At 58.8% G+C, this 26,392-nt stretch overlaps 1 protein-coding gene across 2 annotated transcripts in view; it reads right to left on the bottom strand.

Annotated features, from left to right (window-relative positions):
- Positions 1-26,204, bottom strand: part of CARS1 (cysteinyl-tRNA synthetase 1) — a 53,914-nt gene extending 27,710 nt beyond the window's left edge. Inside the window, exons 1-10 of one of the 2 annotated variants that reach the window (XM_032414580.1) lie at positions 26,115-26,204; positions 16,151-16,399; positions 12,196-12,287; positions 11,404-11,492; positions 10,833-10,929; positions 10,324-10,422; positions 9,365-9,514; positions 2,952-3,092; positions 2,635-2,723; positions 662-783 (exon numbers count right to left, since the gene is read on the bottom strand). In XM_032414580.1, the coding sequence (XP_032270471.1) occupies positions 662-783; positions 2,635-2,723; positions 2,952-3,092; positions 9,365-9,514; positions 10,324-10,422; positions 10,833-10,929; positions 11,404-11,492; positions 12,196-12,287; positions 16,151-16,399; positions 26,115-26,139 (1,153 nt within the window). In that variant the 5' untranslated portion in view covers positions 26,140-26,204. The remainder of the gene's footprint in view (positions 1-661; positions 784-2,634; positions 2,724-2,951; positions 3,093-9,364; positions 9,515-10,323; positions 10,423-10,832; positions 10,930-11,403; positions 11,493-12,195; positions 12,288-16,150; positions 16,400-26,114) is intronic. The other variant, XM_032414581.1, reaches the window with a different exon arrangement.
- Between the last annotated feature and the right edge of the window lie 188 nt (positions 26,205-26,392).

Raw genomic sequence — 26,392 nt, 5'->3', positions numbered from 1 at the left:
CACACAGGACCTGACGGTGTGACCCCCCCCGCTCACACCCAGAACCGGGACGGTCACACAATTCCTGCCTGGCTTGTCTCAGGGCACCTTTCAAAATAACCACACAGAGTTGAGCCCATGGCAGGCAGCAACTGCTGTCCCCACCGCTGTATAAGGACCGGGCGCCTGCTCTCCCCAACTCGTGACGCGCATTCTGGAACTTGTAAGTAACACACCTTGGGAGTGCACTTCCTCCGTGTGGGGCTATTGAAACGGTGCCTTCACCTGAAACGGCCCCGGGGGTTTCCGGTTGCCCAACGCGGGAGCTCCACTGCCGAGGGGGCTGCTGCCGACCCTGTGTGGGTGGCTTTTGTGCCCTCGTTCAGCAGGTCACCACCTGCATATTGCTAACACACCAGCGCTGGGTGTCCGACACACGGCGCACAGCGTGTCCCACCCTGACCCTCAGGTGCTCTCGGCACAACAAACGCCAGCCCTGTGGACCCGGGCCCGAGTCTGCTGTGCTTTCAAGATGCTCTTGGATACACTCGCTTTTTTGCTTCTCGTGGAAAGCTCCTAAAATCCCGAGGGAACAAGGCAAGGCTCCCAGGCGCCCAGGGGAGCATGGCCGGGGCTAGGGAGGGGGAAGAAGCCCCCCACCCCATCACCAAGCTCAGTTTACCTTCCCCTTCCTGCAGGGCTTTCTGGTCCCCAACAGCCTCAGGCACCAGCTTCCCGTAGGAGTGTCTGTCGCTGGAAGCAAACTTCACCGTATCAAAGTAGACGGACCCATTTGAGGCGTAGCTGGAAAATAAGAACGAGGTTGTGGGAAAGCGGATCGATTCGAAGACAGCCAAAGCACCTCCCAGGAGGATGACCCGAAGAGCCGAGTGTTACACGGCCCGCGTGCCGCTTCCATCTGCTCTGCCTTCTGCGTCCGGGGCCGGCTCGGCCATTTACCGCTTCTGTGGTGCAGCGACTCACAGCCACGGCTGCTGTGCAGGCCGAGCGGGCCTGCCAAGGACACTTCACGCCGCGGAAGCCAACTCCTCACTCGCCGGGCAGCGGGTCCCCCTGCACACCCTCTGCCTCGTGTCCTATGGCCCTGCAGCTCCCGCCCGGTCCCCGCCTCAGCGACGGCGTGCTCCCGCCAGGCCCTCCCTCTGGCTACATTCTACCCACCTGCCCAGCCAAGGCTCTCTGCCTCCCAGAAGCACTCCAGGTTACTCCAGCCCGGAATGATCTGTCTTCTCCCACCTTGGCCTTGCCCACGGCACGCAGTTTGGCACACGATCTCGTGCCGTCCTGAGTGGTCGTGTTAAGTGGGGCAGAGAGAGGAGGCGCCTGTCACTTCCGGAGAACCTGTGCTGCTCCGGGCCCACACCAGGAGTTGGCCACTCCTCACTTGGTCCAGCAGACGCCACGTCTGCCCCACGAGGCGGGAAGCAATCTCCTACAGCGGGGGCGCCGCCGACAGGCGCCGTGTGCTGTAGACACCACGCTCCCGTTTATGCCTCCATTTCTTGGTGATTTCTGACCGTGCTCACTGCAGACACTTGGACCATGTTTCCCGCAGGCAGGTGGTACTAGGACCGGAGGCCAGGGCCGGGGCAGTGTGCGGAATCACAGCCGGGCGAAGGGCCCCGAGGGAACCACACCTGCCCTGGGAGATGACTCGGGGACAAGTGCTCTCTGCTCACACAGTGAGGCGGATGCCTCCAGACACCCGGCAAGTCCACGCTCCCCAGGCCAGGCCACGTGCTCACGGTCTGAGCTGTGGGCACCCTGGTGGGCTGCAGGCAGGGGTTCCCTACAGCACCCCCATCCTGGCCACAGCCCCAGGCCCACCTGACAGGGCTGGGCCCAGGCCCCGGGCTGCACCAGCAAGTCTGCTGGGGGCTTCGGGGACAGGCTGGGCACAGCTGGCAGCACCCTCTTGCTCTTCCTTCCTGCCTTGAACAGAGAGATGGCATCTGTACGGCTAAATCCCTGCTGGATGGCGACCAGTATCAAGGAAAGCCCGGGGAGTTCTCTTACAAAGCAGCCCTGAAGCTGAGGACCCGGCGGCACGGAGGAAAGAGGCCTGCTAGGAGGTCAGTGTGTAAAGGCATGCCACTATGGGGAAGTCGGGGGCTCGACCGTATCCTCCCCAAATTCATACGTACGGTCCTAGCCACCAGCACCTGCGAATGGGAGTGTATTTGGAGACAGGGTCTTCCCAGAAGGAAAGCGAGGTCAGCAGGGTGAGCCCTGACCCAGTGTGACCCCTACGCATCGATCTGCAGAAGAGGACATCGGGACACAAAAGGAGCCCAAGCAGCCCACGTGCAGAGTGACGAATGTGTGAGAAGTCTGTGAGACGGCCACGGTCTGTGCCAAGGAGCGGGGCTGGGACACACCCTTCCCTCAAGGCCCTCAGAGGAACCCGTCCTGCGGGCATGCTGGCGGCCTCAGACACCTGCCGTCTGGAGCTGGGAGCAAATCTGCTTCTGCTGCTTCAGCCGCCTGGTCTGTGGGCTTGGTGACGGCAGCGCCAGGTGCCCACACGCCCAGCGGCTTCCCTGCTCCGCATCCCCTCTCAGAGACGGAGAGTTGCCTTCCTTGGCAAACCTTCCCCTGAACGGTGCACTGACCCGAGGAGGGCCCTCAGCTCACCCGTAGCCATTGTCCACGATCTTCTGGACAAAGTTCACGATCTCTGGCACGTACTCGCTAACGCGGGTTAAGACGTCTGGAGGGAGAACCTGTGGGCGGCCAGAGAAGGTCCCGGTTCTTCCTTCAGAAATGTCGGCCTCAGACGAGCACGCCCCAAGAAACCAGCAGAACCAAATGCTGGCAGAGAAGCCCCCTGTGCCCTCGGCTCGCATGTGAAACCACACTCAGCGAGCGATTAGGAACATGGCCCGGGTGGCGTGAGGCCGTTCGGGCATTGGGGCGCAGACAGCAAGCACGGGCTCATCGGCCGCACTTACGTTCAGGGCCTCCATGTCTCTGTGGAATTCCTCTTCCCAGAACTTGGGCAGTTGGGAGAAGATAGAATTGTCAGTAACCTCACTGCCGAGGGTGGAGTCCAGCCAGTCAGAGAGCAAGTCCTTTGCTTCTTCCAACAGCACCTGGACAAAAAGAAAGTGAACGTCCACACACGTGTACGAGCTGATCACATAAGACCGCATCTCACGCAGTTGGTCTGCGTTAATAATGGCCTCGAATTCAAAGATGTGCGGCACAGAGCCCTGCTCCACGAAGGGCTGCCATCCCTGCGAGACCACGACGCTCCTGTGAACGGCTCAGCACTCAGACAAACACCAGACCGTGACCGGGAGGCGCAGGGGCACGTTCAGGAGAGCTGACTGCGGCCAGGATGCGGCCGGGCGTCCACAGGACGTTCAGGTGGTCAGGCGATGGGCAGAGTCCCGTCCTGGAGGGAGGTGTCAAGGCCATGGTGCCCCGACAGTCAGGGGCCATCAACCGAAGAGGCCAGCCCCGTGTCACGCACCACAACAGTGCAGCGTTGGTACAAGACCTGTCCTGTCACTGCAGCACCCACGTCACCTGGGAGAAATGTCCATCTGTGATGGGATGTGAGTGTCATGGCTGCGGCCTGAGCCTTGCAGGCTGCGGGGACCCTGAGGTCCGGCTCTGGAGGAACCGGGGTTTCCAGCACGTGAACTGTAGTGACAGGCACGTGGGGACAGGCAGGCGGTCTGCAGTCCACCCGTGGGGGCGAGAGGGCAAAGAACAAAGGGCGGGGGGAGAAGGTGAAGGGCAAGTAGATGTGGAAGACAAAGGGAGGCCACGCAGGGTGGGCACGTTTGTACGCATGGCGCTGACAGGGAAGGGGCGGCTCGGGCGTCCCACCGAGCCCCCAGGGAGAACTGTCCTGCTGACTGTTGCTGGGCTGGCAAGCAGTGACGGGGACCCGCCAGGATGCTCGGGCCAGAGGCGTGACACGCTGGAGACTGGGCCCCACGCACGGCCCGTGGGCCGCCCTCGAGCCCGGCCACCCCACCCTGCGCGCTCACAGCAGGCCCTTCTACTCAGTACCTCACGTCTGGCTATGGAGAAAAAATGACAAGGCACACCAAAAGGCAAAAAACATCAAAGACAGAGCAGCAACAGAACCAGACGCGGCAGGGCTCCGGCAGCACTCAGCCCAGCGGTCTGAAACGACCAGGACAAACACGCTCGGGTGTTCCCGCTTTCTGCGCCTGTGGTTCAGGGTCTGCTGTGAGCTCAGGGAACCTCAGGCAGGACACCACACCCAGGCATTCCACAGGAAAGCTGCAGAAAATCCCGAAAGGAGTCCGAGGACAAAACCTTGCCCATAGAGGAACAAAATAAGAACCGCACCCAATTCGTCCTCACAAAGCATGTAAGCAAGAGATGTGGGGGACACTTCAATGTCGAGAGAAAACACTCACCACCCTCGAACTCTGGACCCTGCGAGCTTATCCTTCAAAAGCAAAGGGAAACAAAAGCTCTCAGGCAGACAAAAATCGAGGGAACTTGTTGCCCGTAGACCTGCTTTGCAAGAAATGTGAAAAAGAAGTTCTTTAGAGAGAACAAAAATAATAGAGGTCAGAAACGGGTCTGCACAGTGAGGGAGAGCATCGGAGAGAAGATGCAAAGGTAAAATGAAAACTTTTGTTTTTCCTTTTTTAAGAAAAAGTATTTATGTATTGAGAGAGGGAGAGAGAGTGTGTGTCAACAGAGGGGAGGGGCAGAAGGAATCTTAAGCAGACTCCCTGCTGAGCGTGGAGCCCACTGTGGGGCTCGATCTCATGACCCTGAGATCATGACCTGAGCCGAAACCAAGAGTCAGGCACTCAACCGGCTGAGCCACCCAGGTGCCCCAAAACTTTTGTTTTTCTTCATTGATCTAACAAGTAACAGTTTATAGCAAGAACGTTATCAATCTGCACGCTTATGTACATACTTTATGCACACATAGTCCCCCCACCCCAGGTTTTTAGATAGGTAAAATGGACAACAGCAACAACATGAGGACGGGAGGCAGAACTAGATCATTCTGTTATTGTAAAGCACCCCTAGGACCACGCAGTATAGTGTCTTTGAAAGTGGACTGAAATTAGTGGTGAGTGTATATTGCAAACTGTAGGGCGACCACTAAAAAAAAGGAAAAAAAAAAAGGTATAACTGATATGCCGTAAGAGGAGAAAAAGTGGAATCATGTAAAATGTTCAATCAAAACCACAAAAGACAGAAAAGGAGTGGAAGAAATCAATGGGAACAAGGAACAGGGCAGTGAATAGAAAACAATACACACAGTGGCTAGGAATCCAGCTGTCTCCGTACCACCGTGAATGTCAGTGGTCTAAATGCACCAGATAGAACAGTCAGGTAGATCAAAATACAAGCCCCAAATGTATGTTGTCCACAAGGAACCCACTTTAAATATAAAGACACGTATAAATTAAAAGTAGACGGATGGAGACAAATGTACCATGCTATCACAAATCAAAATAGACCAGGAGTAGCTTGTTTTAGACAGAGCCAACTTCAAAGCCAGGACAGTCATCAGAGATAAAGAAGAGCTTGGCCAGACAAAGGGGTCAGTTCTCTAAGACAGCGGTGCTTCCGGTGCATGGGCCCAATGGCAGGGCAGCAAACTACATGAGGCAAAAGCAAACAGAACTGCAAGGACAAACAGATGAATCCGTGAAGGTAGTTGGGGACTTCAATACCCCTCCCTTGGGCGTGGACAGACCCGGCAGGCAGGAGATCAGTAAGGACATTGTTGACCTCAACTACACGCTCAGTCAGCTGGATCTAATGGACATCTATAGACCACTTGGTCCAATAGCAGCAGAACACACATTCTTCTCAAGCTCACAGGGAACGTTCACCAACACAGACCACAGGCTGGGCCATACAACACGTCTGAACAAATTTAAAAGAACAGAAATCATACATTGTGTCTGCTCTCAGACCACGGTGGAACTGAACTAGAGATCAGTAAGAGAAAGAGAGCTGGAAAGTTCCCACAATGCATGGAGATCAAACAACACACTTCCAAAGAACACACGGGTCAAAGAAGGTATCTTGAGAAAAAATTAAAAATTTTTGAACCAAAATGAAAATGAAAACACACCTTATCAAAATTTGTGAGATGCAGCAAAAGTAGTGCTTAGAGGACGTCTATAACACTAGGTGCACAGATTAGAAAAGAAAAAAGGTCTAAAATCAAGCTAATCTAAGCTTCCATCTTATGAAACTAGAAAAAGAGAAACAAGTTAAATCCAAATGGGAGAAAAGAAATAATAAAAATTAAAGCAGAAAACAGGAAATCAATAGAGAAAAATCAACAAAACCAGAAACTGGTTCTATGAGAAAATGAATAAAATTGATGAGCCTCTAGCCAGGCTACTACCTAAGAAAAGGGTACTAATACTAATACTAATACCCAAAAGAGGGCCATCACTACAGACCTCACGGAAATTTAAAAACTTAATAAAAAAACACTATACACAACTCTGTGCCCCCAAGTTTGATAACCTGGATTAATGGACCAATTCTTTGAAAGACACAAGCTACCAACACTCACACAAGATGAATAAACAATCTGAAAAAGCCTATTAGCTAGTAAAGAGATTTAATTAAGAATTTATAACTTTCCAAGCGCCTGGGTGGCTCAGTCGTTAACCGTCTGCCTTCGGCTCAGGTAATGATCCCAGGGTCCTGGGATCAAGCCCCGCATCGGGCTCCGTGCTCGGCGGGGAGCCTGCTTCTCCCTCTCCCACTCCCCCCTGCTTGTGTTCCCTCTCTCGCTGTGTCTCTGTCAAAAAAATAAATAAAATCTTAAAAAAAAAAAAAAATTTATAACTTTCCAAAACAGAAATCACCTGATGCAGAGGAGTTTACTGGTGAATTTTACTAAACATTTAAGGAACAAATGATATCAGTTTTCTACAGTTTTTCAGAGGACAGAAGCAGAGGGGCTACTAACTCATTCTATGAAGACAGTATTACTCTAATTACCAAAAGCTAAGACATTACAAGAACAGAAACCTACAGACCAGTATCTCTCATGAACATAGATGGAAAAATCCTTAACAATATATTAGCAAATTAAATCCACAAAAGTCCGAAAAAAGGGCGCCTGGGTGGCTCAGTTGGTTAGGCGACTGCCTTCGGCTCAGGTCATGATCCTGGAGTCCCGGGATCGAGTCCCGCATCGGGCTCCCTGCTCAGCAGGGAGTCGGCTTCTCCCTCTGACCCTCCTCCCTCTCATGCTCTCTCTCTCAATAAATAAATAAAAATCTTAAAAAAAAAAGTCCGAAAAGAATTACATACCACGGCCAAGTGGGATTTATCACGGTATGGAAGGCTGGTTCAACAGTATAAAATCAATTAATGTAAATTATTACATCAACACACCAAAAAAGTAAAATGCCATAATAGCATTGCTAGATGCAGAAAAAGCATATGACAAAATCCAACACCCATGCCATCAGTGTGGTCGCGAAGAAGTCATTGCCACACCCTGCTCATGGAGCTCAGCGTGTGGACTTCGTCAAGAGTAAAGATGTTTGCTCTGGAAAAGTCATCGTCAAGAAAACAAAAAGATGAGCTACAGACTGGGAGGAAATATCGGCCAAAGACACATCTGATCAAGGACTATTATCCAAAATATACAAACTCAACAGTAAGAAAACAAGCCACCTGATAAAAAATGGGCCAATGACCTGAAAGGCACCGCACCCAAGAAGACACACAGATAGGCAAATAGGCACGTGACAAGATGCCCCACATCCAATGTCTCCGGGAAATGCAAATCACAACGAGATACCATCACACACCTGTTACAATGGCCCAAATACTAACACTGACAACACCTGATGCTGGGAAAACCCAGAACCAAAGGAATGCTCATCACTACTGGGGGGAACGCAACATGGTGCAGCTGCTTTGGAAGACGGTGTGTGGCTTCTTACAAAACTACACATACTCTTACTATATGACCCAGTAGTCATGCTCCTTGGCATTTACCCAAAGGAGCTGAAAACTTATGTCCACACAAAAACCTGCACATGGACGTTTCCAGCAGCTTCTTCACAATTGCCTAAACTTGGAAGCAACAAAGATGCACTTCGGTAGATGGAAAGATAAACAAGCTGCGTTCCATCCAGATGATGGAGTATTATCTAGAACTAAAGAGAAAGGAGCTATCAAGCCATGAAAAGACATGAAGGACCCTAAAACCTATATTCAGTGACAAAAGCCGATTTGAGAAGGCCACGTACTATAGGATTCCAACTCTGTGACATTCTGGAAAGGGAAAACCATGGAGGCAGCAAAAAGATCAGTGGTTTCCGGGGGCTGCCACAAGTTAGAGGCCGTCAAACCGAGGGAAAGAGACCAGTCATAAAAGGACAGACACCATAGCATTCTATGTGGTCCCTGGAGTCCCCAGATTCATGGAAGCAGAGTGGACGGTGGGTGCCGGGGCCAGGGGAGGGATGGTGGTCGGTGTCTCACGGGGACAGAGTCTCTGTTTGAGAAGATGGAAAGTTCTGGAGACAGATGGTGGGGACGGCTGCACAATAATGTGAATGTGCTTAATACCTTTGAACTCCACACCTAAAAATGGTTAAGATGGTAAATTGTTGGTAACGGGAACGTGACTGCTGTCCGAGGAGAGGGAGAAACAGCTGGGCCCAGGACGCCCATCGAAGGAAGGCCAGCTACCATGCGGGGGCCCCACTCGGAAGCACGCTGAGCAAAGCGCTCATCCGCAAGCCCGTGTAGGAGGGACTCTCTCATTAAGCTCAGAACAAGCCCGCGCCGGAAATCCACGCTAAGTGAGGAGGAAAGTGAAAGGAAAGCCTAAGCCGGGCCGAGCTCTGGGGGCATCTCTTCCACGGCCTCCAGACGGACAGACAGCGGTGGCCACACCTTTTCTGGAGCTTCTCGATTCCTGAGTGTTGAAGAGGGTGGCCAGCAGAGGGCGCCGGCGTGAAGGAGAAGGGCCACCGTGGCCAGGGCCGCCGGCAGGGGAAAAGCTGGAAGAGAGCCAGGCCCCGTGCACCCCGTGCCCTCACCCCGTCGGGGGGCGAACTTCTCCCAGGGGCAGGAGAGCCGGCCCAGGGCGCCCCACAGCCCAGTGCAAACTCAACCTCCCTTGGCTCTCTGCGCCGCTGCGCCACCAAGAAACACAGGAGCGCCGGCTGGAGAACTCTGGAATGACCTGCCACACACACGCCAATGGGCCCCCAGTCCCGTGAGGAGGCGGCGCGGGGGTAGGCGGCAGGTGCGGGGCGGGAGGGCACTGGCCAGCCCCCTCCCGGGCGGCCACAGGCACAGAGGCGCAGGCTGGAACCCGCGAACAGCGAGCGGGGCTGTGGCGGGCCCGTGGAGACCTCACCTCCACACGGCGTTCGGCCACCTCCTCTGGGAGGTCGCTCTGCACAGCTTTCTCCAGGGGCTCTGCGGCCAGTTTCACCGCGCGCTGAATGCGATCCAGCATCTGCCTTTTGTCGGGGTCCGTGGCCGCGCATAACTTGACTGAAAACAGCTGCAAGCACAGGAGAGGGCGGGCCCATCAGACGCGGCTCAGCACAGCCCCGCGCTCCCCCGGGGGCCCTCGCTGGGGACAAGAAAGCAGTCTGCGTCCCTAAGGGCGTGGGCCCAGCTTCCCCTGAAAGCCTGCTCCCCGCAACCCCTGGGCCTGGTTCTCTGATGTCACACGCTGTGCTCGGGGTCACGGGGGCGTCACCTGGCGACTTCGTGACTGTCACGAAGTCACCCATGACCTGGCAGGCCCACCTCTGGTCGGCCGAAGCCGGCTAAGCTCTGATTTCATTCCTAGTGTTTCTTCTAGAGATAAAACACAGAAGCACACGTAATTACTACTGCAGCTACTAAAATAGTAATTACAGAGCATCAAAGGACTTATTCTAACCTTACTCCGTTAAAACAGTAATTCGTAACACCGTCATTCAAAATGACAATATCATATTGGAAAGAACTGATTTCTTCAAGTTCTGAAAATTTCCAGTACTCCTGATTTAAGCGGCTCGGTGCAGCGCCTGCGTGGCTGAGACCGCCACACGGATGAGCCCACAGGGGCGTTCGGAGCATCTAACGGGCAAGCATCCATCAGTGCCACCGTGACGGACTCGGACACTCTCCCGTAAGTGGGAGGCACAGGCCCCCGCCCAAGTGTGTCTTTCCTGGCGACTCTTCCCAGCGGCCAGGGGACACATCGGTCAGAACTCCGGGGCCCCCGATGGGGCTGGCTTTGGTTACTGTGTGAAGCCCACCAAGGACGGCCACGGCTCTTGGGACAGTCAGGAGTCAAGGAGCAGACAGCGAGGGGCCCACCTTCAGGGCGGCGTGAACATCTTCTAGGAGCTGGGCCGCCCGCGGCCGCTTCCCCCGATACTGCTCGAACAAGTAGTTCTGCCGGGCCCTCGTGATGATCTGGAGGGAGGAGAGGGAAACTGGGGGTCGTGCCCCATGCAGCAGGCAGGCTCCGAGTCCCAGGCGGCCGCGCTGGGGCTGTTCCCATGACCTTGCTGATCTCGAGGAAATGAGCTGCACCCCCGCCCCCCGCGCCCTCCCCACACAAGAGCACGCGTGACCGCGGGTCCTGCTGCCACGAAGCCCCACGGGCTGACGTTTTATCAACTGGGCCCCTGGACACGAGGTTTCTCCCAGCTTCTACATGACGTCATCGGTATACACCACCAAGCTACTGAGCGGAGGGGACTCACACCGTGTGCATCAGGTCCAGACCTGAGCTGGGCCAAGCCCACCTGATCTCATCTACAAATGACGCTTCCTCCTCCCTGTCACCCACCGTACTGAGGACGTCCCGGTGAGAGCCCTACCTTGTCGTCCACGTCCGTGATGTTCATGCAGTAGAAGACGTCGTACCCGAAGTAGTCACGCAGCACCCTCCGCAGGATGTCGAAGGAGATGTAGGACCTAGAGCGCGGGAAGAGACCTGTCCCACAGCCCGCCACACACCCTGGCCCACGGGGCCATGGCCACGAGAACCAGGGGAAGGCTTCTGCGGCCCCGCACAGGAGCCAGGAGCACCGTGGGGCCGGGCCTGCTCTGCGCCTGGGCTCCCGCCAGAGCTGCGGCCTGGGAAAACCAAGGCACGGGGAACAAAACATCTGTGTGCGTCCCAGGACACCAGCCACAGGGCGACAGGACAGCGAGCTCATGGCCCGTGCATATTCTCCAACTTTTCCATCATCAATATGGATTACTTACGGAATGAAAATGTTTATCTCAAAAACAGGAAAGGAAAAGTCCAGGACTGATTTTCCTTTCAAATCTCAGGTCCCTGGAGCAGAGCGGAGATCTCGGAAGGGCTGAGATGCTCCCTGTAGGACCCACACCCCAGACACCCGGGGACCCGGCCCGTGCTGGGCGCCCGGCAGCAGCCCCTACCTGGCATGCCCCATGTGAGACGCGTCGTAGACGGTAGGTCCACAGCTGTACCACGTCACCCTTTTCCCATGCTGAGGTATAAACACGTCCTTTGTTAAAAATGAAGGAATGACAACCATCAGCCGCGTAAGAGGTGCTGTGCAGGATCACCCCAACCAGCAACAAAGAGCATGGCTGTTTATACAAAATTCAACAAGAATGATTTTGTTTTACTGACAAAAGTCACAGACGTTGGGGGTGGAGGAGCTCAGTTACTCTGAGTGGGCTCCCTGAGACCCCTGTCTCCCCGTCCGCCACTGTGCTCACTGATGAAATTCCAATCAGCCCACGGCTGGAGCCATGGGCCACGCTGAGCAGAACACACCAAGCAAACCCCGTTCAACTGGGATCCGATCCTGCCTTCTTCTCAAAACCCGGTCGGCTCCCAACCACGCCAACCGGGGCCCCGCTGTGCCTGTTGTGCTTGGCATGCCCTGTGACAACCACCACCACGTGTCCTCCCCGGAAGCAGACCGGCACCTGGCCTGGCTCTGAGCGACGCGTGCTCGGGCGCTCCAGGCCCGCAAGCCCACAGGCAGGCTGCCCCTGGGCATGCCCGGTGTCAGAGGTCAGCTGTGCCCCCCACGGGCCACGTGCAGAATGCGTGGCAAGAGCTAAGACTTCACTCCCGTCTGGACCGATGGCTGCAGAGCTCGCCCACAGACACCAGCTCAGTGGTCCGGAAGGGCACATGCGCCCCCCCCCCCCCCCCGCGGCCACCGCTGCACCCCACAGGCCACGCTCCCTCCTTACCTTACTCCGGGTGAGGCTATTGTAGAGACGGAGCTTGCACGGAGGAGACCCTGCCGGGGGAGACCACTGAGGCTGCCCTCGCCGGCCTTTACCTGCCAAGGCAGAGAGAACGCAAGTCACGCTGCACCCACTTGGTCTTTCTCAACGAACAGGGCTAAGGGTGCGGGTCTCCATCAGCATCACCCATGTCAAACGCAACGGCGTCTCTATTTTGCTTTGCTCACAGTCTGTGGGGCAGCACAGCTTGGGAGCACCTGTGAGCATCCCCTGCTCCCCAAACCCAGGCCCTCCTGGCCGCTTACGGGCACCGTGGTGGACACGGCTCATGGGCCAGGAGGGGGCATGGGCCCTGCAGTGCCAGACTCAAATGCAGCAGACAAGTGGGGGTACTCTACGCCTTGTGGAGGCTTTGTGGGACACGGGCCACTTTCCAGAGCAGTACGGGACTGGCCAGGCCGCAACTAGCTCACGGCCCCAGAAACTCAGTAAGAACAGGCTCCACCCCAGCCCCATCTCCATCAGACGGGGGCAAATGGCCAGCTCCCCCTCAATTCTGGTCCCCACCCCCTGCAACATGCGGATCACTCCCTGACTCGACTGGGACAAGACGCTTGTGGCTTCCAGCTCCACACAGGTGCTTGACCAACTCTGGAACAGTGTGGGGTGGCTCTGTCCCTTGCTGCCTTCCAGGACCCCGTATCCTCCCCGCTCCTGCCACCACCACCGTCCCCTCCCCAGCGCTGTCTTGGGGGCTGCCCCTGTGGCTCCATGCTCCCAGGCCCACACTTCCAGATGGACAGAGGGCAGTACTTATGTGGCGGGTGCCTGAGAGCCCGAGAGGGTGTAGCTCCGTCCTGGGCATCTAGCATCCTGCACCTAGAGCCCAGCTGTCCCCCCCAGCTCTCGCTCACAGAGCCAGCTTTGTGCCTCGCTCACAGTGCACAGGATGGGCCCATGGAAGCCTCCGCGCTACCTGACCCGTCTTCCCAAGCAGGGGTCTGCAGCTCACTGAGCTGCCCTACTGTCCACTCCCCGCCTCTGCCTCTTGTGCCGGATGGCCTGCTGACCGAGACCCCACAGAGCCCCACTCGCTGCTTCCTGCTGGGATCACGGAGCAGTCAGTCCTGGGCTTGGCTATTTGCCCAAGGTGTCTCATCAGCCACACAGAGGCTGCCTGAAGTGACAGGCGGAGGAGAGCGGAGGAGGAAGGCAGCTGCCGCGTGCATGTCTGCGTGAGCGCGTGCAGGTGGGAAGGGGAGCGGGCAGACAGGGAGAGAGGCAGCCCGTGCTCAACAGGAGCTCCTTACTCCGGGTGGCGGCCAGCAAACGAGGTGGCCACAGACTCTGGTGCATGGGAAGGCCCACACCCTCAATGAGACAGGGGTGCTTATTACTGAGGTCAGGCGCGCGTCTCACAGGCTCACTTTACATGCAGCAAGTGCCCGTGAAGGGAACTCTCAGTGTGGGACTCAGTGATGCTCAGTGTGCTGCGGATGCCACCACGCATCCCCTCTCTCACTCACACCCCAAGCTCCTGAGACAGACGACCCTGCTGTCTGAGCTGAGCGGGGGCATCGGCCAGAGCGGCCACACACGGACGCGAGCCGGGGGACCAGCACTGCTCGTCCTGCGAGGCGGGAAGGCTCGGGGTTCACAGCACGGCAGGCCCATCCAAGAAGACAGGGGGTGGCGGGACGCAGCCGGCGGTGGAGCCCAGGGAGCCCGGCCGCGCCGCCAAGGGCCACCACGCTCACACAGCTGGTGGCAGGCTCGAGGGACTCGGGCAGGTATCACACAGGACCCTGGTTTAATGAGGACACTTTCCACTAGTGTTCCCTTACACCATCAGCTGCGCCGTGCCCGAGCACGAACACGGCTCACTCAGGACAGCGGCCACCCGCGACCCTCTACACCCCGACAAGGCTAAGCCGAGTCTCCCCACGCTGTGCCCGCGCCTCCACCCCAGCACTCACCATCCCGTGCACTAACTCCTTGTTTCGGCCTCTGCTTGAACTAACACACATCCCATTCATCCAACACAGAGCCAGTCCCCTCCAGGCTCCGTCCTGGGCATGGGGCCACTGCGCAGCCACAGCCCCGACCCGATAGAAACGCACACACCGCATCCCACCTCCGACGGAGGAGAAACGCTCCCCCAGGACACGGGTGGGGGCCGGGGGGCAGAGAGGGGTGCCACACTGTGCCGCCCCGACAGCCACGGGGCCTGAGCCCCCTGCCGGGGGGCTGGAAGCCACAGCAGCACAGGGATCCCTGGCGGGAGGGGCAGCACTCCAGACACTGACCGCAGGCCAGGCCCTGGGCGGAGTGGTCCCTCTGTGCCGCGGCCGTGGGGGTTGCTGATGGGACTGGGAGGCGGCAGGGACAGGGGCCGCCCCACTTTCTGTGCCTGAGAGGGTGGCTCGGGCTCTGAGGCCCACAGCCCGGGGAGGGACACGGAGGGACAGACCGGGCGCCAGCAGCAGGGGCAGCTGTCATGGGCACCGCCGCTGGGACGGGCTCAGAGGGAGTGGGGACAGGGTGCCGGGAAGCGGGGGGCTGGGAGAGGCGGTGCTCGTACCCGGGACAGGACATCAGAGCCCTGAACGGAGCAGTGCTCAATTCTGGCAGCAACAAGCGGGCCAGCAGGTGCTCGGTTCCTATGCTCCCAGGGATGTGGGAGAGGGTCCTGGGAGCGGCCCTGCTTGCAGGCCACCCGCGGCCATGGGCCGGGCACACGAGGGGACTTGCAGGCAGAAGGAGTCAGGAAACGTTATGGGTGCCAGCCAGGGTGCATCTCTCCTTGCCCCCCAGCCAGCCTAGCCTCGTCAACGCACAGGGCGGCTCTCTGCCTCCGGTGGGCCTTCCTCTGCATGGTTAAAAGGCACCTGCTCGTTCTCTAGACAAGGTCCTAGATGGACCACGAGCCAGGCCGCTCCAAGGCTGGGAGCCCCGGATGCGCCCTGACCTCCGCCCCTGCACGCTGTGTCTTAGGAGCTGGGACCCAGGGGGACGACATGGCACCTGACACCATGGACATCAGCAGGGTCACCGTGCTAGATGCCCATGGAGGAGACAGTGTACCCACAAAGCTCCCACCCTGGGCTGGGGAAGGATTACCCAGAAAACCAAATCACACCCCACTCGGGGGGAAACGATGCCCCCACCTCCGCCTGTTCCGGCAGGGGACCCAGCCCAGGAGAGCGGCGTAGGCGCTGGGCGATGCTCCGACGCCCCACCTGAAGGAGTCTGGAAAAGCCCCCAGGAGGCTGCCCCGCCCTGCCAGGACCAGCAGAGGCAGCAGGCGGCCCACCCCTCCCATGAAGCCGCGCGAGCGCCCAAGCTAAGCTGCTCGAGGGCATCGGGCGATTGCGGGACGAAGCACCCAGGGGTTCATCGCAGGAGAGAAACCACATAGGGCCTGAGCCCCTCGGATGTTCCAGAAGGACCCCGAAAGTAACCGCTGTCACCTGTCAGACATGCCGGCACCCACAGGCTGCAGCTCAAGCTCAAAGCTGAGAACTGACTTCGTTCTGATTTTCAGAGACTTCAGTGACTGTTAACATAACATGTTAATTACGTGGCGGACACACACACACACCGCGGCGCATGGACAAAGTAAAGGAGAAGAAGCCAGTCAAAGTGAAGCCAGGCCAGCAATTAGCTGTAACGCCAGGCTGGAGCCTGTGCCCAGGCCCCCCAGCCCCCCCGCGGGCGGCACGCTCTGGCGGCGGCTCTGCACTGCGGCCCGGGCAGGCGTGACCCGCACGGGCTGACTCCTGGGCAGTCTGTCCTGACCTCCACTCGGGGTGCGCGGGCCGGGCTGCCAGGCCACGTGCTCACACGCAGGGACAGGAGCAGCCCTGCGGGGTCTGCTGCCAGCTTTGGGGCCCTGACCTTGGAGGTGGCCACCGGCGGGAGAGGTGCTACCAGCTGGGGAACTCACTCCGCTACTCACTTGCTTGGCGCCCACAGGGCTCGCCTCTGCCGCAGGGGCCACCCAGGATCGCTTCTATGTGCCTGAACCACCGAGCCACGTGGAAGAGGCGCGTGTCAGCGGGAGGGGCCGAGAGCTGCCTGAACACGTCCACGTCCGCCTGGGACAGGGAGTACCCCCGGACATAGCTACGCGTGCTGAGGTGCTCGTTCAGGGCCTGCACCCTGGCTGTCTCGTCCCTAATGCTCAGGATGGACCTGTAGGCAGGAGCTGCAAAGACAGAGGCACACAGCGTCAGTTGGGGGCCCGGGGGCCTTGGGCTGGAGTCCAGACACGTGCAGGGCTTCCCCACGTACAGAACGTCGGAGCAGGCCAGTGGCTGCCGGGGCTGCTGAGGGGCGCTGGGGAGAGACGAGTGGGGTTCCGAGTCGCGGGGACAGGACAGCTCTGGAACAGGACAGTGGAGCTGCACGGCACTGGGGCGGGCGGGGGAGCGTAAGTACCACCGCACCATGCCATCTCCATGCGACTGCAACTGTGAACTTGACGTTATGTGAATTCTGTCTCAACTGAAGGAAAACAACCCTCCGGGCCCACAGCCCCTTCTCGGCAGCAGCAACCTCCCAGGCCCAGTGGGCGCCGAGGGCGGGTGAGGACACAGGACGCTGGGGCCAAAGCCCCACACCGGCATGGTGTCCAGCAGCTGAAGGCTGTGTTTCTGGGAGGATCAGAGCCCCGCCCCCGAGAAACCTGCCGCAGGCCCTGCCCGCCCCCCTTAGAGCAATTACTGGGAGGACTAGCATTGTGAGTATGTCTCTCCTCCAACCCAGAAGGGACTCCCAGAGACCTGCAGGCCACTCCTCCAACATGGAACCATCAGGAAGGATGGGCCCCCTCTCCCATCTCTGTGGGAGGACAGAACCCTACCAGCCAGCAGGCACAGCTGGCCGGAATGGCCTTGGCACTCACCAGCCCTTGGTGATTGCTCACCTCCTCCGCGGTACTGAGTTCTGCTCACCCGTCCCACCCTCTTCTCCCCTGGGAGCCATCGCCTGTCACCCCTTCACGTCCCCGGTATCAGTCACTGGGTAAAACCTGTTCTTACCATGCCAACTAATGCCCAGCTGTGTCTACCTCTGGTGTGGGGGGTTCAGGGACAGGAGCTGCCCCGAGCCTGAGCAAAGGGCACAGAGCCAGCCCCACCCTGGAACAGGGAGGCAGGGGCCAGGCTGGGGCACTAAACCAAAGACCCTTCAGCCTCGGGAAGGAGCCTGGTACCCCAGCCCATGAGTCTGACTGAGCTGCAACTAAGCCTTGATCATCCCGGTTGGTTTTTTTTCCTTAATTTTCTGAGCAAACCATGGAGAAAGGACCAGTGCTCATTCGCTTCCACAGACACGCTCTTGGCCTGGGACCCACTCAGAGCGGGGAAGTACGAGCCCGTCCCCTCTCTCTTTGCCGGTGCACCTGCCCTTCCAAGCTACCTGCCTGGCACCACAAGGTCACTGGGTCACTGTACCTGACCCACAGCAAGGACAGCTGCAGACAGGGGGGTGATGTGGCCCTACACAGCCACGGTCCCCGCCCCCCGGCCCTCTTCTTCCCCATCCGGGTGTGCCTGCCCGGTACAGGAACCCGAAAATCACCCCAGCACCCACCCAAGCAGACAGCGCAGCACGAATGTGGAGGGCCTGTGCGCACACAAAGGCCTTTCTGCACTTGCTTCCACTGCAGGCCGGGCCCCCCGCAGACTTCCTGGACGCAGTGCCATCAGCAAGGATGAGGTGGAATGAACCGGCAGAAGGATGAAAGCCCGCGGCATTTTCCAAGCAGCCGGCACGCAACATGGCCTGCTTCTCGGGGATGTCCTGAACCCCGAGCTCTTCATGCACAGGAAAGGGGTGGGCACCCAGGGTAAAAGTCCTCCTTGAGCCCTCAAATGAATGCTGTGCTTAAAACACAGGCTTTCCCCAAAGCCCACGTGCTTCCTTCCCCAGCGCACCCCCAGGAGGGCTCTGGCTCATGCGACCCCGTCTGATCGGCCACCCACACCCCAAAGCCACACCCTTCCGTCTCGGCTGGAGTCCTGCCTCTCACGAACTACCCTTGCTGAGGGCACAGCCAAGCTGCCGGCCAGTCCAGGAGCCCCACCTGCACACACGTCCGGAATGCAGCCCTTGTCACCCACGGCTGCCACACGGGGCCCAGCCCATCATCTCTGTGACGCAGGCTCCCCCACGGGCAGGCGAGAGTGGACTGCTGACAGGTGCAAGATCACATCCCCCCTCCTCGTCCTCCAGACTGCCCCCACCTCACAGGGACCCCCCCAGGCCTGACTTCAACCCCGCTCACTCCACAAGAGCGTGGCCTGTTCTTTTTGGGGTCTCTCATCCCACTGTCCTTGCCTGCCTGGAATGCTCCCCCAGACATGGCCGGGCTCCCGCTCTTCCTCAGGGCTCTGCTGGGTGTCTTCTTTCCGTCAGGTCTCCCTGGATGCTGTTCCAACCAGAGCCCGGACCCCCTTCCTGCTTTCTTTGTCCTCACGCCACTTCTTTAGGTCTGCCCCACACCCCACTTTATCACTCAGCATATACCTTCAGCATCTAGAGCTAAGCCCAGAACATTCTAGACACTGAACGCATTCGCTGCACGAACAGGTGAGCAAGCAGCAGAATGGGAGCTCACAGGGCAGCCCTGCCTGAGGGGCTGGGGGTCACCTGCTGTGTCAGGGCCTCAGGGGCCCTCTCCCAGGACACAGCCCACCCACCCACACAGCACACGGCAGCAACCAGATTTCCCATAGGCTGAGTCTAAAGTTGCTTTGAACCCCGAAGGGCTTGCCCGGCCAGAGCCCTGCTGCCCAGAGGCGCACACCTACAGGGGACGTTGCTTTTGTTCACTCTAGACCTACAAGGAGAACAAGCCACTTTCCGTGTCCACTCTTGGGATTGTCGAAGCAAAGAGAGGCCCGGAGGCGGCCCCTCCCGCTGAAGGTGCCCGTGCCCCCCGCTCTGCCTCCTTCCCTTGAGCAGGTGGCTCTGAGGACCCAGCCCAAGGGCTCTCGGGGAGTGGCCCCCGCAGCCCTGTTGCTCAGATTCTGTCTAAGGCCAGGAGGAAAGTTCCAGGCGGGTCTGTGCCCCCCGCTCTACTATAGAGGGGCCTGCCTTTGTGAGCCCGCCTCACAGCCCCAGGCGGGGAATCGGGCTGGAGGTGAAGCCCAGGCAGAAGGGAGGCCGTGCTTGCCTGAGAGCTCCATGAAAGCCTAACTCTAAGGATCAGGCTTCTTGAGCATTTCCCGCACCGCGTCTTGCTCCCAGGGAACTTCTACTTCACCGGCAAGCTGCCTCCGACAGCTGAGCGGCCTGTCAGGTGGCTGTTGGCACACTCTCTCGGTGAAGATTAAGTCCAGTAAGATCAAGGAGAGGACGTGCCAGCGGTGTGGGCAGAGCTGGGGCAGGCTCTCCTGCAATCTGCCGTCCTCCCCGCGCCAGCCCTCCGAGCTCCCTGTCCCCGTCTCCTGCACAGCTACCCTGCCGCCGACCCCCGGGGGGGCGGGCAACGGAGCAAGGCCAGCCCACTCTGATCCGGCCCGCCCCGACTCCCCCACAGCAAGCAGACAGGGACACACACCTCTCGCTCGGACCGTGTTCTAGTGAACAAAGCAGACCCCCAGGCCCGCGCCCAACATTGAGCGGGCTTACAGCTGATTGGTATTTCCCGCTTTTTTTCCCACGTGTCCTCCAATAAGTATACGCTATTTTTAAAATAAGTACAACAGGTCAAACGTCCTACCCACCATGCTGGCTTTAAGGCACTGGCGAGGGACTTAGGGAACTCTCGAGCTGCAGGGCGGCGGCTGGGCAAGGCGCCGTACCATGGCAGTGCCGGGGCTCGGTGCCGGGGCTCAGCGCTGGGGCTCGGCGCTGGGGTTCGGTGCTAGAGCTTGGCACTGGGGCTCGGTGCCGGGGCTCTAGTGCTGGGGTTCGGCGCTGGGGTTCAGTGCTCAGGCTCGGTGCTGGGGCTCAGCCCTTGGGCTCAGCGCTGGGATGCAGTACTGGGGCTCTGTGCTGGAGCTCTGTGCTGGGGCTTGGTGCTGGGGCTCTAGTGCTGGGGCTTGGCGCTGGGGCTCTAGTGCTGGGGCTTGGCGCTGGGGCTCTGTGCTAGGGCTTGGCGCTGGGGCTCGGCACTGGGGCTCGGCGTCGGGGTGCAGTACTGGGGCTCAGCACTGGGGCTCGGCGTCGGGGTGCAGTACTGGGGCTCTGTGCTGGAGCTCAGTGCTGGGGCTCGGCGTTGGGGCACAGTACTGGGGCTCTGTGCTGGGGTTCAGTGCTGGGGCCCCGGGCCTTCTCTCCGCCTCCATCATACAGGCTCAGAACAACACACGCCTCGTAAAAGCCGCTGCGTCTCATGAAATTACACTTGCGAACATTTAAAATACCACCTGGCACACAGCCAGGCCCCCATCAGTTTGCCACTTATTACGCTTGCCCTGTGTCATTATTATAATGGCCCCTGAAGTCAGAGACTACACACGCATTTAAAATCCACCGTCCGGAGCAGCCTAGGCCGTCGCAAGGGAGGGATCTTCTCGGGACGGGCAGGCGCGGTGCCAGGGCGCACCGCCAGACGGAAGGCCCCCGGGCTGCGGGAGGGGCAGTCCCTGAGCTGCGACTGTGGCCGGGCGCTCAAGCGTGTCTTGAGGAAACCAACAAGAACCAAGTCAGCTTTGAAATGGTCATGGTTTTGGCCAGACCCCCGAGGCGAGATCAGATGGGCGGGTGGGTACGCAGGAGCCGCACGCGTGGTGGTGGCCCTCGCTGAGGCGGCAGCACGTGCTGGTGCACACGCCGGCCCTCGCCGCTGTGCAGGGCACGTCCGCCTCCAGGTCAGGCTGCGGCGGCCGTGCCACTCAGACAAACACCAAGGGAGAGACACCTACTGATCACGGGAATGTCATCACGTGCGTATCCAGCTTGGATTGATCTGTTATCCAGTTTCTCCAATTTAAGCAGCCGAAGGCTTTATAAAACATTTCCCGAGATCACACAAACAGAACAGCCAGGCAATCTCTCAGCATGGATATCGAACCGAAAACCACATGATATGAACTGCAGTCCTGACAGGACGAAGCGCATCACCTCTCCCTCTCCTCGGTCCCTTGTCGCCAGCATTTAAACCTGCCTCTGTCTTCCTCCTCCGCTCCAGGCCCAGTGCATCTGCCAGGCCCACCGGAATCCTTCAGAATCAGAACGTGGGGGTGAGGTGGGCCCACGGTGGGTACCTACATCAGCTCCCCGGGGGCCCCTGTGCTGGCCCAGGACCTGCAGACCTCCATGTGCTGAGAGCCCCAGGCAGACCCCTCGCAGCAGGCCTGACTTCCTCATAAGCTCGGCCAGGTCTGTCCGTTTCAAAGACCAGCCTGGGCTCCGGGAGGTGAGCACCCTCACCCACTCCCGGCACTGCATACATGGCTAAGGACCACTCTGGGCCTCATCCTGCAGTGCTCCGCGCACCCAGCCCTACAAACCACGCCCCGTCCACAAACACTCCTCTGGCTCCCCTGGTTGCCGTCCTGCGGCGCCCCCCTCCTGGGTCCCCTCCACACTGTTTCCTGTCGGGATGCTCAGCTGCCCAAGTGGCTCTCAGAAAGGGGACTGGACAAGGTTTCCCAAACGTATCCCTTCTCCACATTGAATCTCGGAGAGCAGAGAGGCGCGTGCACCCCTGCTCTCCACCACCTGGGGGAATGCCACCCACTCCCAGAGCCCAGGGTGTCCTCCCACAGGCCAAGGGCTCCTGACGTCTCCTCCAGCGCCCTCTCCTAAGCACCAGCCCCTCAAGTCCGACTATCACTCATCCACGGGCATCCCTAGGCATCGTGCCTTGCCCCCCAGACCTGGGCGCAGGTCCCGGGGAGCGGCATGGCCATCGCCCCCTACTGGGCTAAAGCTTGGGTGCTCGGCTCTTACCCCCGCACCACCCACCCCCAGCACCAGCCCTGGTCCCCGAGCCTGCCCCTCTCATGCCACGGCTGCCATGGCTACCGCTGTCCTACTCCGCCTGCACGTGGGGGAGGGGCAGATGATCTTTCCAAAACCCAAAGCAAGACCTAAACTCCAAAGATGTGCGCAAGGCCCTTGCAGACGCGGCCCTGCGGCTGATGTCTGGCCCTCCTCCACCCCCTGGCCTCAGGAAACTGGGGGAAAGCAGTGCTCTCTGCCAGGAATCCCCACTCCGCTTTCTTCCTCGGGGCTCAGCCTCCACCCCACTTGGGATCTGGCCTGCCCCTCCCTTCCTCAGGAGCAGAGTGCTGGGGGCTCCATCTCCGGGCTCTGGGCCTGGCCAGCAGAACACTTCCCACTGCTGCCGCTTGCAGGTCTGGCCCGGTGGAGCCGCCCCTGTGGTTCCCCACACTCCCATCTTGCCCGTGGGCTGGCTGGCAGAAAAGGACGCCGCCGAGGTTCTGTCCGCTCACAGTCACAGAGCTCGGACTCTGAACAAGCTCGCAGTTCTCGGCCCACCAAGCAGCACATGCTCTGGGACGGGACCAAAGAGGGAGGCCGTCCATTCCAGCCCACCCCAACATTGACCTGTCTTACGGGTCTCGCCCTTCACTGGTGTAACCCACCTCCCTACTGGACGGAAAGCCCTGGAGAGGCTGAGACAGATCGCCCTCGTCTGCGGTTGGACCTCCGGCGCCCAGCACTGCCTAGCAAAGCAGGTGCTCAACGTATACTTAGTGAGGAAATAAGTATCTAAGTAAATCTTTGTGAACTGCTCCGGGACACTTTTCCACTGAAATGGACGATATAATGCTCTCACCTGGCGCTTTCACTTTCCCGCGTCTTTCACAGACCTTTCATTAGAATCACAGTCTGCTGCCCGGGTAATGAGAGGGCAGCCAGACGGCACCATTGCCACCATGACACTGAGATGGCTTAAGCTCCACCCCAAGGGCACCATCTCTTACAACTCTTACATAAAAGTAAATACTCGCAAACATGGAAACACGAGTTCAGAGATAAGCAAATATTTGTAGACTATAAATACGGATGTTTCGTTTTTCTTCGGGAAACGCAGCAAAACCTATTGGCTTTATCTCGTGTGCCCTTACACACACTCTGGACTGGGGGCTCTAGCTGTTATTCTGAATGGAATCATTCAGATTATCATCAAAAGCAGCACAGGATGGTGGCTGAGATCCCCGCTGCGGTCAAACTGCCAGGGCTGGAAGCCTGGCTCGGCCTCTGGCTAGCTGTGTGACCCTGGACGAATCACGCAACTTCTCAGAACGTCAGGATTTCTCGCCTGGACAGGCAGATAAGGGCAGTATCGACCACAAGGTTGCTCTCAGGATGAAAGGCCACAACAGATGCATTTAGACGGATGCCTGGAGAAGAAAAATGCTAGCTATACGAGGGTTACAAAGACCCTTTGAAGTACTCAGCATAAAGAATTAAACAGCAAGTTTGACACAAAACCACTGAAGACTGCCTGGAGCCTGCAGCACAAGGCCTCTGAGAGGAGCTCCGTGCAGCCAGGCGTCCTCAGAGAGGAGACCTGTCTTTCTAAAGCAAGCGGAACCTGGAATGGGACGCGCACTTTCGAGCAACAAAGGAGAAGCTGCAAAACTGGTGTCAGCACAGGGAACCACACAGATGTTCTGAATCTACTTAAGGAAGAGCTGAAATGGGAAGAATATTCTAAATGAGGATGTCCTTGAAAAGCCTGGGGAGGGCACCTGGGTGGCTCAGTCGGTTGGGTTGAGCGTCTGCTTCGGCTCAGGTCATGATCCTGGGGTCCTGGGATCAAGCCCCATGTCGGGCTCCCTGCTCAGCGGGGAGTCTGCTTCTCTGCCCCTCCCCTGGCTCATGCACACTCTCTCATTCTTGCTCACTCTCAAATAAATAAATAAAATCTTAAAAAAAAAAAAAAGCCTGGGGAGATGGTCACTTTTGATGAATCCAACCTTAGGAATAAAAAACTTTCAGAAACTGGAAACCAAGCATATCTACAACTCTAGTACCCATACACACCCTTTCCTATTTGATTTTATTTCCTGTTTCCTCAGGGGATGACCACAGGTTCTCGACCTCGGAGGAAGCCTAGGGACAGGTGGGCGGGGGGCACCAGGAAAGGAAGAGCAGGTGGGCTGCGTCCTGCGCCCAAGCACTGGCTGACAGGTACTGCCCGACGGCACAGGACTAGAAAAATCCATCAGCTGTCCAGACAAACTGGGGGCTCAATTCCAATCTATAGAGCAATCTCCAAAAACAGGCCAATTCTTACCAAGCCTCCAAACACCTGACTTTCTAAAGCAATTAAAAGAAAAAACCCAACATGTCATTTATCTCCACAAATGAAACAGAACCACGCTTTCATTAAAAAACAAAAAAGAACAGAGAAACAAGCTCCAGGTTTCAATCCAGACACACAGCGTCTGTCCTGTGCCAGGTGCTACTCTAAATCCTTTCCAAGGGATGACCCCTTAAGGGTCCACATCCTCTGAGGTGGCACGCTCGGCCCCCCGTGCTCTGAGAAAGGGGCAGAGGGGCGCCTGGGTGGCTCAGTCGTAAAGCGACTGCCTTCGGCTCAGGTCATGGTCCCAGGGTCCTGGGATCGAGCCCCGCATCGGGCTCCCCGCTCCACCAGAAGCCTGCTTCTCCCTCTCCCACTCCCCTTGCTTGTGTTCCCTCTCTCACTGTGTCTGTCAAATCAAATCTTTAAAATAAAAAAAAATAAAAAAAAGAAAGGGGCAGAGCTGGGAGCCCAGGCGCGCCACACCGGCTCCGGACTCAGGGCTGTGACCGTGCTGCTGTTTCACCGGAGGCGGGGTGGACTTCTCAGGCTGCCTGGCTCTAGGGAAGGTGGGGACAGTCCTGGCATCCAGGCACACCTGTCGGGGAGGTACAGTGAGCCTGGTATGTGGGTGCTGGTGTGGGGCAGCAGCCCGTCATGTGGGTGCCTCCCACGTCACAGGGTTACCCAGGTGGTCGGAGCTCCCCACTTGGAGGCCCAGAGCACCCAGAGGCAAAGGGGACACACGCAGCCTAGAGTGTGGGCAGGCTGGAACCCTCACACATCATTTTCACCAGCCAAGAGCAGTAAAACTCTAGGTCAATAATTCCAATGGAAAGTTTGCTCCAGACGGGAATCCCGGTGACAATCTCTCGACTTGCCAGAAGTCACAGCCCTACTTGCGGGTCTGTGGGAAAAGATCCAGCGCTCTTCCAAGGCTGGCCTGCGGACGCGTTGGTCCACGCACTGGTGACATCAGAGCCCGGGTGGGCAGAGCTGCGCCCTGAGCCTCCCAGGAGGCAGGCAGTAAAGTGGGGTAATAACGCACTGATCAAGCAGAGCCCAATGGCCACTGTGTGTGGAGCCCCAGATGAAAGCCTTCATAAAACCCGACGCCTTTCATGTGGGTGTCTGCGAACCCCAGCTTCTTCCGCCCACCCCCGGCTTGCTGCCAGGCTGGACGCCAACTGAAACCCCGGGGCTCTGCCTGTCCCCAGAGTACCGCTGGGGACGGGGGGCGCCAGATCCCGCCCAGACACCAGCTAAGGGAGGTGGGGTAGCGCTCCGGGGTGGGGCGCCAGAGGACCCCCGCGGGGCCCGAGGGAGAGGCTGAGGACGGGGTGGCCTCGAAACCGCGCGGAGCCGACAGGTGTCCGGCGAGGCGCGGGGAGCGCAGGCCCAGGCCGGGGATCCCGGGGAGGCTCAACGACCGCCAGGTCGCTCCGGGGACCCGCCGACCCCCAAACCGGGTGGTCCCAAGCCCGCCCCGGGGAAACGCCACCCCCAGGACCGGGGTCATCCTCCGCATGCTGGCCCAAGGAACCTGCCGACACCTCAGGCCCGGGGTCATCACCCGCCCGGCCAGGAGATCCGCCGACCCAAGGCGAGGGGTCATCCTCCGCCCACCCCGGGGACCCGCCGAAACCCCAGGGCGGGTTCATCCCGCCGCCCCGCCGCGCGCACTCACCCTGCTCCCCAGAGGAACCTGACATCTTAGAAATTCCAAACCAGCCAGAGGCCACAGCTTCCCAGAATCTGATGCAACCACCGCCCCGGAAATCCCACCCACCGCCCCGCCCGCCTTCCGGGACACGCCCGGTCGCCAGGCAACCACCGCGGACTCGGGGCGCCACCGCCTCGGGGCATGCTGGGAGTTGTAGTTGTCCCTGCTTCCTAGAGCATGCGGGGGGACACCCACTCCATTTGCCGACCTAGGAGGAGACCCGTTGCCGCCCGGGCGCGGGG

Source organism: Phoca vitulina, unplaced genomic scaffold (assembly GCF_004348235.1).
Source record: "Phoca vitulina isolate PV1807 unplaced genomic scaffold, GSC_HSeal_1.0 scaffold16, whole genome shotgun sequence".
Taxonomy (NCBI): Eukaryota; Metazoa; Chordata; class Mammalia; order Carnivora; family Phocidae; genus Phoca; species Phoca vitulina.
This window is presented reverse-complemented; position numbering and strand designations above follow the sequence as displayed.